At 54.1% G+C, this 14,650-nt stretch overlaps 3 protein-coding genes across 3 annotated transcripts; all 3 read left to right on the forward strand.

The window, feature by feature from the left end:
- Nucleotides 1-3,020: 3,020 nt before the first annotated feature.
- On the forward strand, nt 3,021-3,629 carry BESB_074620 (uncharacterized protein; the record flags this gene model as incomplete). The annotated part of the gene is made up of 1 exon (XM_029365835.1): nt 3,021-3,629. The coding sequence occupies one exon, from the start codon at nt 3,021-3,023 to the stop codon at nt 3,627-3,629; it is 609 nt and encodes a 202-aa protein (XP_029218319.1).
- Nucleotides 3,630-8,633: 5,004 nt separating this feature from the next.
- On the forward strand, nt 8,634-9,874 carry BESB_074630 (uncharacterized protein; the record flags this gene model as incomplete). The annotated part of the gene is made up of 2 exons (XM_029365836.1): nt 8,634-8,997; nt 9,705-9,874. 2 exons carry the CDS (start codon nt 8,634-8,636, stop codon nt 9,872-9,874), a joined length of 534 nt encoding a protein of 177 aa, XP_029218320.1.
- A 2,275-nt stretch (nt 9,875-12,149) lies between these two features.
- BESB_074640 (uncharacterized protein) lies at nt 12,150-13,631 on the forward strand (the record flags this gene model as incomplete). The annotated part of the gene is made up of 1 exon (XM_029365837.1): nt 12,150-13,631. The coding sequence occupies one exon, from the start codon at nt 12,150-12,152 to the stop codon at nt 13,629-13,631; it is 1,482 nt and encodes a 493-aa protein (XP_029218321.1).
- Nucleotides 13,632-14,650: the final 1,019 nt, after the last annotated feature.

A 14,650-nucleotide genomic window follows, 5' to 3' on the forward strand; every position in this document is an offset into this window, starting at 1 on the left:
TCGCCTAACAGTTCCGCGAATGACCGCGTAAGTCAGGTCGAATGAGAAGAAGTGACGAACGAGAACGGTTGTTGAGGTCTTATCAGGGCGGGGTTATAAAAGAGTACAAAAATGCGCAGCACTAAAAGGGCCAGATTTCCATTTGGAAGGCGGGCGTGGTGTGCCAGCTGGCTCTGCCGAGACACAGTGCAGTGCGCGAAGCGCGCCCGCGAGCTCAAGCAAAATATAGGAGAATGCTGGAATGGAAACCTCAAGAAGCCCCTCGTGACCACGTGTGTGGCGAAAAAAAGAGCGAACCTCTGCAGGTGTATTACACATTTCGTGAGGGGGCCTCAAGAGCGACTGGAGACTGCGTCGGTATGAGAAAAGGCCCAAAAACGCGGTGCACTGAAACCGCCGCCTCAGAAGGGGATCCGCCGACGCCCATCAAGGTAGCAGTCTCGAGGCCTTGTCGTCTAAGACACCAGGAAGCAGAAAATTCCCTCTCCGTTGAAAAGCATATGTTTCGTGTAGCTGTCTGTTTTGCAGTAGATGAAGAAAAGGGGCAAGAATTTAGAAAAGGGGGGTGAAACGCCTTGAGGCCAGAGCTCGTTCCGCACGCCCTCCAGATGAAGCTCGCGGAGCTGCATGCGAGTGTCTGCGAGCATGGTGGTGGCGTAGGCTGGCACCAGGTGGGGGGGCAGCACAGTGTGTGATGCGGTTTCGGTCTTAGTATTGGTGAGGGAAAGGTGAAGGCGCGTCGCGCGGTGTCAGAGAGATGCGGTCGCAATTCATTCTCTTGCTGCGTAACGGTCGGGAAGGTGTTCAAGTCCGTACCAGGAGGTGCCGAGCGCGCGCCACCCGCGAGTCCAAGACGTGGGGCCAGTTGCCCTCCGCGCGAGGGTCTCCTCACGCCTCCGGAAAGTGAGACGCCCTAAGAATGCGTAAGTCACGCGTGTTCATACCTTGTCGCGGTGACGGCTGCCGCATTGCACAACTTCACCAACGCTTCAGGGAATCAACTCCAGCGGCAGCATGTAGCCAAGACCTCCCTGGCCTTACGCAAGTGCCTCCTGATAACGCCGGCAGCTCATCTTACGGACCGCAGCTGTTACATTATAGATGGAGACGTGGGCGGGAGCGCGGGAAGTTGTAATCCACTAAAATGGTGTTTGATTGAAGATGGGCCGCTCCCTAGCACGGCCATCTCATTGCAGAGCCTGGAGACAGTGTACAGGCCGGGAAAAGACCCATATCAGGGCGGCCAGAACTCGTTTTGTGTTCCACGTGGTCTTTAGCCATGAATGCATGTTTGATGGGATGCCCTTTAGCCCATGCATTAGACCATCTTCTCTTGTCGAGGGCGCTCGGGTCCCTCGGATTCCTGCACCTTCCTCGGTGTTTGCCGTGTATGGATGTGCCGATGAGGCCTTCCCCCGTCCTAAAACGTTTTTTCTCTCACGGCTGTCATGCACAACTGCATCAAGATCCACCTTCCATAGCCTTTCCCATATGATCCATCAGCAGCCCAAGGACGAGTTTTGACCGTACCTCCCTTGGTTACTGCCCCCAGGACTGAGAAACAGAAGGTGCAGGGTACCCTTCCGTTTGAAAAAAGAGACGAGGATTCATATCATGGTAAAAGCTCGATTTGAGCCTTCTGGAAGGGATCCATACGCTCTCTCTGATCCGCTTTTCACTTGTTGCGTCCTACGGTAGCCAAGCTGCTGCTCGAGAAACTGTCACAGGGTATAGTTGAGCGCCCCACGATCCAACAGAAGGGCACACTTTATCAAAGAAGCGATGAGAGGCTGTCGCATAGTGCGTACAATTTAAGTGCTACGGTTGTTGATTCGTCCAAGTAATCTGTGCTCAACTGCATTGGAGTAGGCAACATGAAAGTACCTGACCAGGTGCCCCACCGACTATATCACCGTGCATCCGCGGACGATGGTGGCGGCGAAGGAGGAACTCAAGGGCATGCCAACGTGTACAAAAAGCCTTGTGTGTGAGGTCTTCACCAGCGTGCCCGGTAAGGCCCAGCGCGTCCCCCAGCGCTGATCTGCGGCAAAATGCACGAAGCATCGGTCCCATTCACCACATGAGCAGTCACAGAGCTCTTGCCGCGCTGTGCTGCCACAATCCACTGTCTGAGCAAAGGGTCACGTTAGTCGTGGATGTACTACGCAGATGCGTTGATACAGTCAGAATGTCCTCCTGGAGTGTCTGACCGTACTACACAGCACCTCTCCGCGCTCGACGGAGTCTGCTACTCGAGAAGTTACCGTTACTACCGGCAAGGAGGCAGGATAACGATTCTTCCATTGAGGGTAGTTAGTCTTTCACGAGTACCCGTGTAAAATGTTGACGCTTTTTTGCTGGTCAGCTGGCCAAGAAGTCGCCTTTCTTGGACGTTCGCTGGTGATAGCCTTTGGTAGCGATGCCCCCCCATATTGCATAACGAGCAAGAGATGCTGTTGAAGCATATTGTACTGGTTCCGCTGGAAATGTTGTAAAATTCAAAGTGGCTCGCCTGTCTGTTTGTGTTACGGCCCCTAATCAAGTCAAAGATTACGTGTTATTTGGACATGTCGTCGCTGAGGTTACCGGTGCCATCTGAAATGTGTCACCCCCCTCCGAGACACTAAGGGACTCTGTGAGCATGCGAACGCATCGGCACAGGGAGACAGAGAGTGTGCAGCCGACAACGGGTGTCCCCCCTCGCGACCACGCAATTTTCGCGGGTTCGCCAACACGTCTTCTGTTTCTTCTTCGATGAGAGCAGAGGACGAACAAGAACATTCCGGTATTTGGTGCGTTTCACGCTGTACCAGCGCATGTGTGGTCGCGTTTTTTCATTGTATGTCATGTTTGCATCCGAATCGAGATAGTGGCAAGGAGGGCTGAGGAACCGGCGACTGTCCGTCTAGTCTTCGGCCGTAGTAGGCGTCCGTGTGTCTACGCGGTTCTGCTGTCTTACAACTATTTACCGTAAGTGTTTGATTTGCGGAGCAGTGGTGTACTTTTTCTGCAACTCCGCAATGGATTCCTCTGTGGTTCTGTCTTGGAAGGTGGTGGCGTCTCTTTTTCGGAGGACGACTGTCGTTTTCCTGGTCGTTTATCTATGCTGCGCATCGGCGCTTGGCGAAGGTCGGCGTGTCCGTGAGGCAGCCGTAGCACGGTGCGCATTTCGGACGGGTGATTCCGCTCGCGATGCGAAACTAACGCCCTTTTACGTTCCTGTAGATGACCAGCAGATGTACGAAGAAGGAATCAAAGACTACTTGTCACAGATGGGTGCCAGCAGCGACCAGTTTTCGGTCGTCTGCGTCGAAGCGAAAGATAAGGATGTGAAGTGTGAGTTGTGTTTATACAACGAGGTCTCCGAAGATCGCAAGCACGTTCGACAAGGTCAAGTCCTAGACACCATGTTGCTGGAATGTATTGAGGGCAAATTCACTCAGGGGTCTATTATGGCGAACTCTCAGTACCATCCTATCTGCTATCCTCCACCTCACAAGCCCACCCGGGATGCCAAAGAGGCGGAAGAAAAAGGCGTTAGCCCTCACCAGCACTTCGGCGAGGCCGGCGCGAGTAACACAGGAGCCGAATCGTGCGGGACCGGGGGTAAAGGAAGCGGTGGTTTTTGAGACTCTGAGGAGTCAATGCGTAGAGTAGTGGGCTGAATGGCTTCTGGGTCAGTCGTTCAGTTGCGACCGGAGCGTTTGTCATCCGCTTCCTGTCGTCCCCACCTGTAGGGACTCAATAGATGCCGCATGAGTGAGCCGCTTTGTCACTAATGTGTACGGCAGCGGTTGGTTTTTTGGAATGCCAATCCGGTAGGAGACATACTCAACTTAATCCAGCGAGTTGCTGTTGCATCTGCCTGCGTGAGTTTGCCATGAAGATGCGGGTGATGACTCCTTACGACTACGCCACATTGTCCAGAGCAAGGCAAACCGATGAGTTCATCGAAGGGAGTGGCGGAGAGTTGGAACGCGAGTTTTGCTGGTGAGTGATGGCATTCCAAATGGCATGTAAGACGGGGGCCGGTGACATAGGGAAAACCTCCCAGTTTTGACGTGCCTAAACTGAGTGACGGTGACGGTGCCCCATTAGTGCATTATCCGAAGAGGAAATATGCGCAGCTGGTGCGCCAGCAATCGGCGGTGGGGAGAGGTGATGTCGGCAAGAGTGGCGAATGCGATGTTTTTTCGGTGGGGCTCAGTCATAGTAGCGTATGGCCCAAGTGGTGGCGCTTTTGTCGGCGTACAGATTCACGTAGTAGAGCAGTGTTGTCTTACCGGTGCTGTCTGTATGCGTGACTGCTAGATCGAAGCAGTTGCTCGACGTGCGGCGTGCTGTCATCCGGGTGGCAGTGTTTGCACAACTCAACAATCCGCTTGGAGCGTTGGCAGTGGCAGGCAGTGGGACGATATACAGTGCAGTAATAAATGACGCACGCTTCAAGGTTGCAGTTCGACATGCAACAAGCTAATGCGTAGGGTTGAGAACTGCACGAGTTGTACGGCGCTTCCCAACCTGCCAAAGTGATGACAACTTTACACTTTGCAGTGAGAGGCATATTTATATTTTGGCACCTGATGCGATTTCAAAGGCGTGCAGTCACGCACTTGAGGCCCCAATGGCTCTCGCCTGGCAGATGTCTTCCATAGAATGCTACAGCCACGCCGTCCAGCATCGGAACGTGATTAGCCATGGTCCGGGGGAATGACGGTATCGCATGCTACAGAAGTCACAAGGGGGGTCAGCGTCTTTGACGCCAGCATTGCCAGTCAGCGTTACTGTCTGCTGAGAGTCGCAATCAGGACCAGACTTGACTCGTTCGTATTCTCCTGCGCCTCGCACACAAGGAGAGGTGAGTCATGCCCGAACGAGAGGTTCGAGATGATTCGTTGCCAGTAACCGTGGCACTGATGAACTGAGAAATAGTGACGCAAAATGTTTACCACGCGGAAACGGGACTTCGCATTTCTGGCTGCTTGGGAGGGTGCCTGCAGAACTTCAGGCAGGGTGTGGCGTTTATTCGTAGAAGCGTGTCGGACTGGTCATGCTGGGGTGTTCTTCATTGAGACCTCATTTGCAGTTGCGGCCGTCCGTGGAGACGTGGTGTCATTCCCGCTTGTCGTACGAATGCTCGCAGTGTTCCCCCTCTCCACTTGTTGGTCGGATGACTCGGGTGTGCTCCAACCCGCCGCAGGCAGGTAAAGGAAATGGTCCACGGGCAGGCTGCTGCGGCTATCTGGCAGAATTGTTGGGTACTTCATGTAAAAGTGGTCTCGAAACAAGGACATTCTGTCGGGAACGGGAATGCGCCCCGCTGGTGCCTCCCCTTCGGGAAGGTTGTCGACCACGCTTAGTCTCTGGATACGGCCACGCGGCGGGCGCCTATTCGGCCCTGCAAGCACATTATATTCATTATACCGCAGCTGGAACGGCAATATTCAAAGAGGCACCTCTCTCTGGACCAGCGAGGACGTTGTTTTGTGTGCCAAAGTCATGCGAGTTATACTGTCCACGCTGCAAATTGTGTTCCATGTCCAAGGCATGTTGTTTCCGTATCAGGTTGTCGCATAGCTCGTTCACGAAGACCAGCCTGGAAGATCTCAAGACGAGAAGGATCCGCTCTTTCGGCAGGAGTGTGGATGCCGCAAATTACGTCGACGTTCTCCTACGCGATGCAAGTGTGCTCGTCCTCCTGCGGCTCGGAAGCACGGCGTATGAAAGTATTTTATAGGCACAGCTATGGCGGAACACGGGAATTGAGGCGTCCTCTTTACGGCGCTGGTAGAATAGCACAGAAAGTTGCAGGCTATCACAGAGAACCATGCCGCAACTACACAGTTAAGTGATTTACCGGGAGGGGCTGGATTGTCGAGACGCTGCCGAGCAAGGTCGAAAGGTGACGGCTGTCGAGGACGTGGTAGGGGGGGAGCTATTTCTCTCAAGTATGGGTCTGGTCTCTGTGCTGACCCTGAAATGAGCAAGCAAGACTTGATACAGCGCAGACGCACGTAATGGTCTTCTCTGGTAGCAAGGGAGCACATGCACGATAACGACAAATATGAATGAGTCACGCGCGTGCGAAGAATGACTGTGCAACGTGAATCTCTTACCAGTTGATACGTAGATCATGGCCAACGCTAAACTTAGTTGAAGCTGCCACCTCCCAGTTCTCATTGTCATTGCTGAGTTGTGCAGATTGGTGTTCTGTATTCCTGACGGGGAAAAGAAAACTGTATGTTTCTTACTCACCTAGTGGGGAAAGTATTGCTCTAGTGCTACTCGACTTGACGAGATACTCAGGCGGGGAGAGCTAGCTACGAGGCTCCTATGAGATATTAGGGACGAGCGTTTAAGACATGTTGCCCGGAAAGACGAAAACTGTCACAAAACTTCTTCACTTTAGACAAAAAAGCGTGACTCGCTGTTCTTCGAAGGCTCCCGATATTTTAGAGATGCAACTTTATCCATTACTCAGTTTGTGTGCATCAGTGCTAGCAATAGGGCCACCACGGCTCAAGGGACACCACGGTCGGGCGTTTGCTTAGCTTCGCCGCCCTCCCCCCCTTGCCCACGGTTATTTTCTTTGTAATGTGATATATCTATCTCACCATACGGAATCATTCTCGGACACTCAGCCTGAAAGACTATGATACCTTGTTCTTTGTGTCCGCCAATTTTTTTGTTGACAGCAGTGTTTCGGTTTACCTGCATCGCGCAGGGTAAGTACCTGCTAGTATGTGCCCTGCGTCTAGCAACGATCTAAATACTACCCTGGAATGGCGGTGACAATAGCATCTTGCGAGACTGACAGCGTCAGCTCTCGAATCCAGACTCGCCGCTCTCCATTAGCGACGCTGCGATTGCTCGCAATCTCAAGCGCCATGCCACGAAACCTTGTCGGGCGATGCCTGCAGTAGCACAACGTCTTCCACAAGCTTAACGGAGGACCCAGTGAAAACTCATGTCCGCGTCCACCTTGCCTCCTAGTGCAAAAACGTCACGGTCTTGATCTCCGCATTCACATCCGAAGCTCTTTAGATTTCGAGGGCCGCATGCCAATCATGTGACGCTGCCACATTTTTGTAGTAACCTGTTCGAGTTTCACGGCAACGACGGAGTTCCGTATGCAGTGTTTCCTTTTTGTGCCTGTGTGTGCACCACCTTGCATGCCACTGCAACTTTGACCTTGCAGGCCAGGCGGTCTCGTCGCTCGCTTATGAGGATGCAAATGAATCAAGAAACCAGCACGAGATCAAGGATGGCATGCAGTGGCCGGATACAGATTCAGATGGCGTTGAAGGCACTGAGCTTCGCGATACTCAGGCACCTTCGCTCGATGGGCAGCAAATACTTCAGAACCGCGCACGGAGAATCCTTCCCAGTCCAAACACCGCGGACGCCTTCATGCGAGCTGCACATGTCCCAACTCTGCCCCCGCGAGATTTTCACTTTGCGGAACAATCAAGTACATGTCTGGTGACTGCTGACAGTGGCGTGAATTTTTATACATTCAGTGCCTATGTGGATACCAATGACGCCACCGAGGATCTCTGAAACAAGTCACACGATCAAGCTAGTGCCAGCGAAACTGAGTAGGGAAAATACAAGTACAACTACGGAAGTAACTGCGAAGGCTGGTGTACACGGACAGAAAGAGAGCCAACTGAAGCGCCTAGTCTATGAGCCAGCTCCTGTTCCTAGTATATCTCCCTCGGAAATGACAACTTGCTCTGACTGTTTGACTGTGCCAAGGCCTGTGTGTCTCCTCAGCCAACTCGTGGCAGCCCGTACCGGGTACGACTGGCGGCATTCCAAGTGGGCGCGATCATAATTCCACCCGAAATTCGTCAACGCACAGTCGAACAATAACCACAGATTACGGCTGGCCTCCACCAGATGAAGCTTCCACGTATTTCCTCCTGCTCCCGGGCTCGAGAAATGCCCAGAACAGTTTGTTCGCACCAGCAGAGGGTCCAGCCGTCGAGGTACGTTATCCAGCGCACCTCGTGCCTAATACAGCATTTAAAGTGGGCCCAGGAAGATTTAACGGATATCTCTTGACCTACGGCAATAGACCCAGTGCCCTTGCCGGGACTGATCCACAACGTGAGTCTGACTCTCTACGGTTGCACGGATTGGTGCAGCAAGATCTGCACCCTGTAGACGACCGAAGAGTGGGAGATTCCACTGGCTACCGAAGAATAGCGCAGGGCGCTGCCATTGTCGAATTCCGCCCCGAGCATCGCCTCACAACCTTGAGTGCCGACAACGACATTGACCTCGAGAGATATGCCACTACGACACCTTTCGGACGGCATGCTCCTGAGCCCGCGGCTGATTCCGCACACTCAACCGCAGCACTACAAGAGGAAGGATTGAATGGTTCTTCAAAAGGAAATGAAGGGCAGCTCTGGGGGGAACGCCCCGGCCTCGTCTTTACGGCGGCTCGCCTCTTTCCTTTTCACGGAGCACTGAACTCGCCCTTGAACAACAAAAGCCAACCACACAACTACGGCGGTTACTGGACAGAGACTCCTGTACAGACTGCGAAGTCGGCCTATGCGTCTGAGACCTTGGCCAGCGCGACGCATTCGCAACTCAACTTCGCTGGTCATGACCCGGTTGGAATGACCGCGGACTGGGGACGCGACAGTTTGCCTCAAGATGAACGCGGCGTGCTCAACGGGATCCCCTCGGTCACAGAGCCGAGCCAGTTTCCGCGGTACTTCCAAACTGAAGCAGCAGCTATGCCCGAAGGAGGCCCTGCATGGTTATATGCGGGCTGGCAGCAGCGTCCCCATGCTGTTCTCGACAATATTCTTGTGGCAGCTGATCGCATTGCGCTATACGACGCGCTGAGGGCCACCAGTACAGATGTTGCTCCACAGCTTCTCATTCTGGCAAAATCAACAGCTCCGATCGGGGTTGAGGCACTTCAAGCATTAGTATCAGAGATTGAACTTGGGAAGGACAAGAAGAAAGGCAAAAGAGGTGAGCCATCCGGGGCGGCGTACGAACGTGGTACTGAAAGAGGAGAGTCACTTACTTCCACAACGACACGAGCCCCTAGGAAATACGTACAAAGCCTTCAAGGATGGTGGCCACGGGAATCTGATGACGAAGCAGCAAATGCAGGCGTGGATGAGGCGGCCGGCTATATTAGGCTCCAAGCTGCGAACACTGCATAGATATATGCAGTGACGATGCGGTATCTTCTCCGAAAGTAGACTGCTCCTTAACGAGCTGTCCGTCAGTAGACACCCACATTGAAGTCACCGTTTTCTCGCCGCAATAAAAATACTAATTCGGCGGAATCATGAGAGGTGTGAGCTCCTATTGTTTCGGTTCGTCTCGAGCGTTTGAAGCACTGATGCGTGCCGTATGGATTTAACTCTAATGTGATCGTCTGAACCTCTGAGTAGATCTACGCGGTAAGCAATGGCGAGGGACCGCTGTGACTCGTCTTCAAAAAGGGGGTGTATGAAGCGACGGCAGAACACGGAGAGCGGCCGGGAGCTGCAGGAGACCATGACATCTGTGTACGAGAACGAATTGCTCACGAGAAAGAGAACCGCCTGGCGGCCATAGTTGTTGGAAATAACCGACCATTACCCTTGGGCAGCTACACCCTGTTCCGAAAAATATTAGCGCTCCGCTTCCGCAACCAGAATCTTGACTACAAAACGCATTCGTTATAGCCCTCCCGGAGGTGTCTCTATTTGACGATGCTGAGTGCCTGACACTTGGCACTCTCGCCTCTGCCTCCAAAAAACAAGTGTCAGCGTGGCTGCAGGTAGGAAGTACAGGACGCTACGTGGAACCAGGGCTGGGTCTTGCTCGCGGTGCTTCCGCCTCAGCCGAGGTGTAGCAAATTGCCAGCAGATGCATAAGCAATGTATGCAGACCAAGAGGGATGGCTGTGTCACCTAGCGGCCAGTGGTCCTTTCATTGTGTGTGCCCCTTTTGAAAATGAGTGTGATCGTGTAGGGAGTCGATCTATCGTCCATTTTTTCTGCGAAGATACGCCTTGTTTTCTCTGGGACACCAGCAAACGACTTCTATCAGTCCACTACATTGGTGACATCACCCCCTGTTCGTGGAGAACATGGGTTTGCCGCGGCTACGACACATGGTTGCTGCGCCGGCATGAACTGCTGAGCAACGGACGCGCTTCGCTCTTCTGTCCAACCTTTTGCCATTCGAGAAGTGCACCACAGGGTGTCCGCACACTTGGGGGATAGCGCGTATCTTCGCGAAATCCGGTGCACAAAGTCGAAGCACCGGTGGTGTTTGCCCGCTGGCGAGCGTCGCGCTACGGGGGTGCCTCTTCGCCGGAAAGCTCCCCAACGAATCGGTTCGACTTGTAGCTTGCAGGGACGCTTCCGTACGCATTCTGCTTTGGCACAGGAGAAAAGTGGCCGGTAACGAATTATCATTTTTTGCTGGGGAGAGCTCTGCGGAAGCGTGTGCCAGAGCAGAGGCACACACTGTAGAGGAGCCTTAAGAGCTAATAAATATGCAAAGTGGAGGACATTTGACAGATCACCTTTTCTATCGCGTAGTGACAAAGGTGGGGAGGGCGCTGAGCGAAAATTCCAGTCAGCTTCGCCAACCGCCGACTGAGCCGTTCGAGACTCGGAAACTGCTGGTTTTTCTGAAGTGACGATTCAGCTGACGCGTTGTTAAACCTGTTGGAAACCCGTGTTCACAAGCCTCGAGCAAATGCTACACTATGCAACTTCATCGTGGACGGGCAAAATGCTTTCGACGGCGATAACTTTTGCCAGTTGGTCAACCCACATTAGGGTGTAGTGTCTAGGGGGCGGAAACGGTATGGATTCAGGTTTGGAGATCATGCCGTTGAAGAAGAACTACGGCTGCTAAAGGATCTATCAGAGTCGCTTTCTTTTTGAGGGGTGACAAGGCAGGCCATCATGTGTGCAGCAACTCGAGCCTTTTTTTCCGAATGGTTCATCTCGAGAGAGTCGATCCGGCAGAGCGGGTCATCTCTGCCTGCGGGTAGCCCACGGCAGACTGCACACTAAGACGCTTGAGCCATTGTGTGGCGCTCGCGCCCGCTCACATGTCCACGAGTCCCGAAAATTTCAAACGAATATGGGAGCGGAGATTCGGCGTCGCGCATTTGTACGCATGATCCTAACCTGTTAGCCAAGAAGAGAATGCAGCTGTCTGTGCGGATCTTCGCTGTCGCACATTCACGCCGCGTTGCCAGCGTAGCTCAGCGACGGCTCAAGTTCGCGTGCAAACTTCTCGCCGTTGAATGACGGCTTCCGTCCCACGCGATTTACTCTCACATCTACATGTACGCTGGTCTGTGAATCGTCCGGTATGCTCAGAGCTGGTTTGCTGTGGTAAATCTGTGTCTTGCTTCGCCGGTCACCCCCCTGGAACGCCTCGACATCCGCTTTTTGCCCCGGTGGCTAACCGTCTCGGAGTCGTACAGCCGTGCCTGGGGGATACCGAAAGGACCGCCCGCGGCTTACCACAAAAGTCCCCGCCGACGCGGACTCAACAACCTTGCAAGAGAGCCGCAGCACCCTTTTGACATTTTTAGTCACACTCATCACTCAACCACATACCGGCGCCTGCATCCTCAGGAATTATCCTCCTGCACAGCTGCTTCGGTGAGACCAGATCCTAGCGTTGCCTTCATTTTGGCTCTGCGTATTCTCGCTCTTCGCTCGTGCCCGCCTCCGAGTTTGCTTTTCCGTGAGCACCGGGATGGCCGCCGGACCTTGCAGCTCAGGCTTTTGCCGTCGGCATTCATTTTGTTATGCGAGATAAACATGCTTTCCTCAGTATGTACCGCTCTAAGTCCCTGTTGCGGTCCCGAGTAGGTGCGAGAGACGACAGAGATACATTCAAGGAAGTCTTTACAACATAACCTGCCCACCCCCATCTTCTCGCTAGTAGGTTCGTTGGTTCTCCGCTCCCGAGCGGCCTTCGCATCTCTACATATGATTGTTCCTGTACGAACATGGAGACAGCGGGGACGGACCGGATTCCAAGAAGCACTCATTTCCCTTATGTTCGACCACTGGTAGCGGTTTCAGGACTGTTAAGCACTTCTTCAGGTCTGCCCCGTAGTCTTTCGCGAATGCGAGGTTCCTCAGTCTGTCAAGATGCATCAACGAGCAATTGTGTGTACCATGTGCGGGGGGAAATTCTTTCCCGCGAGCCTCGGGTTCCATCAGAAGGTGTGTGCAAAGAAGCAGGGCTATATTTTGCTGCCCTGCCCATACTGCAGCGAAGAAGTGCCGAAGCCCGAACTCGACGAGCACATGAAGAAAACGTGCAAAAAGGCTCCAAAACAGCAGAAAAAGAACGCTGGAACTGCTGGTGAAAACCGGTTCGTAGGAGGTGCTGTGAAGGACCTCAGTGAACTCTTGGATGACCAAGGCAGGATGCAGTGTTCTGTCTGTCAACGCTGGTTTCTCCAGGATCGTATCGGGAAACACCAGAACATCTGCCGCGCCATCGAGGCGAAACACCAAGGGAAGCCTCAGCCAGTCTTTGATTCCTTCAAGCAGAGACAATTCGATCCTCTCATACGCCCAGCGGCACAAGCTGCGAGCGAGCTACACCGTGCGGGGCCGAGCCCAGACGCCACGGCATCCATCCCTGCTGCCAGATCTTCCTACGGGGGGATGCCTGAGGCGCTCGACGAGGCGCACAAGCCCGCAGCTCCGTCGTCTCGCTGCTCTCGTGCAAGTCCCGTGGGCGGGAAAGGCGCCTTGACTGTGTCAAACAGAGCAGCGAGACACGCGGCTGAGTCCAAACCGTCCTCGCCTGTTTCTGGTAAGGAGCAGCCACGAGAGAGAGAGACTGCTCGCGGAAGCACTTCGCGTCTCGCTCCAGCGATCTCAGGCAATCGCCGCCACTCTTCCTCGCGTCGCTCGTCCGCCACCACATCTGCTTCGCCAACAGGTTTGCGCCCGCCGTCAGGCGCCGCAGCCAGGTCTCTGTCCCAGGGGACTTTGGTTGCACGGGAAAAGGAGAGGACACCCACCGCTAGGGGCGACGCCCGATCGTCGCCAGCGACTCGGCATCCGGCTAGTCGGTCGCCGCGGCTGGGGCATGAAGGCGAACTCGGGAGCGCCTCCCACATGCAGGTGGCGGGCAGCGCAGGAAAGAGCCCACGGCGCGGGACTGGAAGGGAAACGGCGCCAAGAAGCAGCCTTGGGGGCGGGTGTCCAGAACTACCTTCACCCAGCACAGGAAGCGGAAGCCGGCTAGCAGGTCGAGCGGCGAGCAGACCGTCGGCTCCGTTTCTATCTTCCGCGAGAGGTGAGACATCGCACGGAGGCCTAGGGGGCGGCGGAGCGATTCTCGATACTAACGAAAGCTCGATGGACAACCCGCTCGCGTATCCAACTTACCCTGGGGGGCACTACGACGCAACTGGGAGCACACGAGGTTTTCAGGACGCCTCTCTGCGAATGCAGGGGTCCCTGATGGAGATGCAACGGCGCCAGCCCATGGCGGGCAGTGCGCGCGCCGGCTCTGGAGGCGGAATCCTCCCCACGAACGAAACATCTGCCGACAATCCGCTGGCTTACCCGTCGTACTATCGCAGAGGCAATGGCAGTTTCCAGGCGCGGTGATTTAGGCGTGCCGGTGGTGTGAATGGCCCTGAGGCAGTTTTTTTCTGCGGGATGCCACGTGAATCTGTCTGAGGTTAACAACGCGCAGTCCTGCTTTGCCGGGTTCGCACACGTGCTTTCCTCTGGGTGTCATGTTCAGGGGCAAGGGGGGGGGGACAAAGACAGTTAGATGTGATCAACTCATTCATACATTGTTTGACAGTGGTGGTTCTACGTCGCATGCGAGCCTCAGCCCAGGAGGCACGTTCAAATTGGGTTTCCTGAAGCGTCCCAGTTCCGGTACTACATATGGCGATATCAACGTAGATACGCTCATAAAATGATGCAACGGAGTGGGAAAGCGGCTTGCTGCGTCTACAACTCGCAGCTTGTGCCCCATTGAAACCCGTTAACAGAAATGAGGGTCCATGTTTGTAATGAGTTGTGAGTTGTCCGTCGTTATGTATGTACGCGTTGAGACAGCACATCATTCCTCAGCGTGCTGTCGTCAGCGTTTGCCGTCCCCCTCTTTAAGACATAAACAAACGCCCATCATTCGAGGCTCGCCCCTGGAGTCCCCTCCCCCCCCCCCCCCCACTGTTACCTACGCATCGTTGCAGCAGCTTTCGTTCTGCCCTTTACAAGTAGCCATGAAGCGAACACGGCGGAAAGGAGCTACACGCGCCTCGCACCAATGGCCTTTAGAGACGTTGCCTGGAACAAAATCCTGATAAGTTCGGAGCCTATGCAGCCGAAAAGCGCGTCCGGAGAGCTTCTCAGCCGTTCGCTGCCGCGTCTGCCGTGGAGGGTAGGAATTCCTTCCGAAGAGGAACGCTCTTTTAAGTTGTACTTACCGCTAAGACGGGGGTAGAACACCCCCGTGCTGCCTATTTTCGAAGAAGGCGTCTAGAAAAAAGGATCCTTCGCAAGACAACTTGGTAATTCGCGTGCTTCTCGCGCGTTTCCCTTTCCAGTATCATCATTTCGCTGAATTCTCAATATGTTTACTTTAAAAAACGCATACACGTTCGTGCGGAGGT

This window comes from Besnoitia besnoiti (genome assembly GCF_002563875.1).
Source record: "Besnoitia besnoiti strain Bb-Ger1 chromosome Unknown contig00007, whole genome shotgun sequence".
Classification (NCBI taxonomy): domain Eukaryota; phylum Apicomplexa; class Conoidasida; order Eucoccidiorida; family Sarcocystidae; genus Besnoitia; species Besnoitia besnoiti.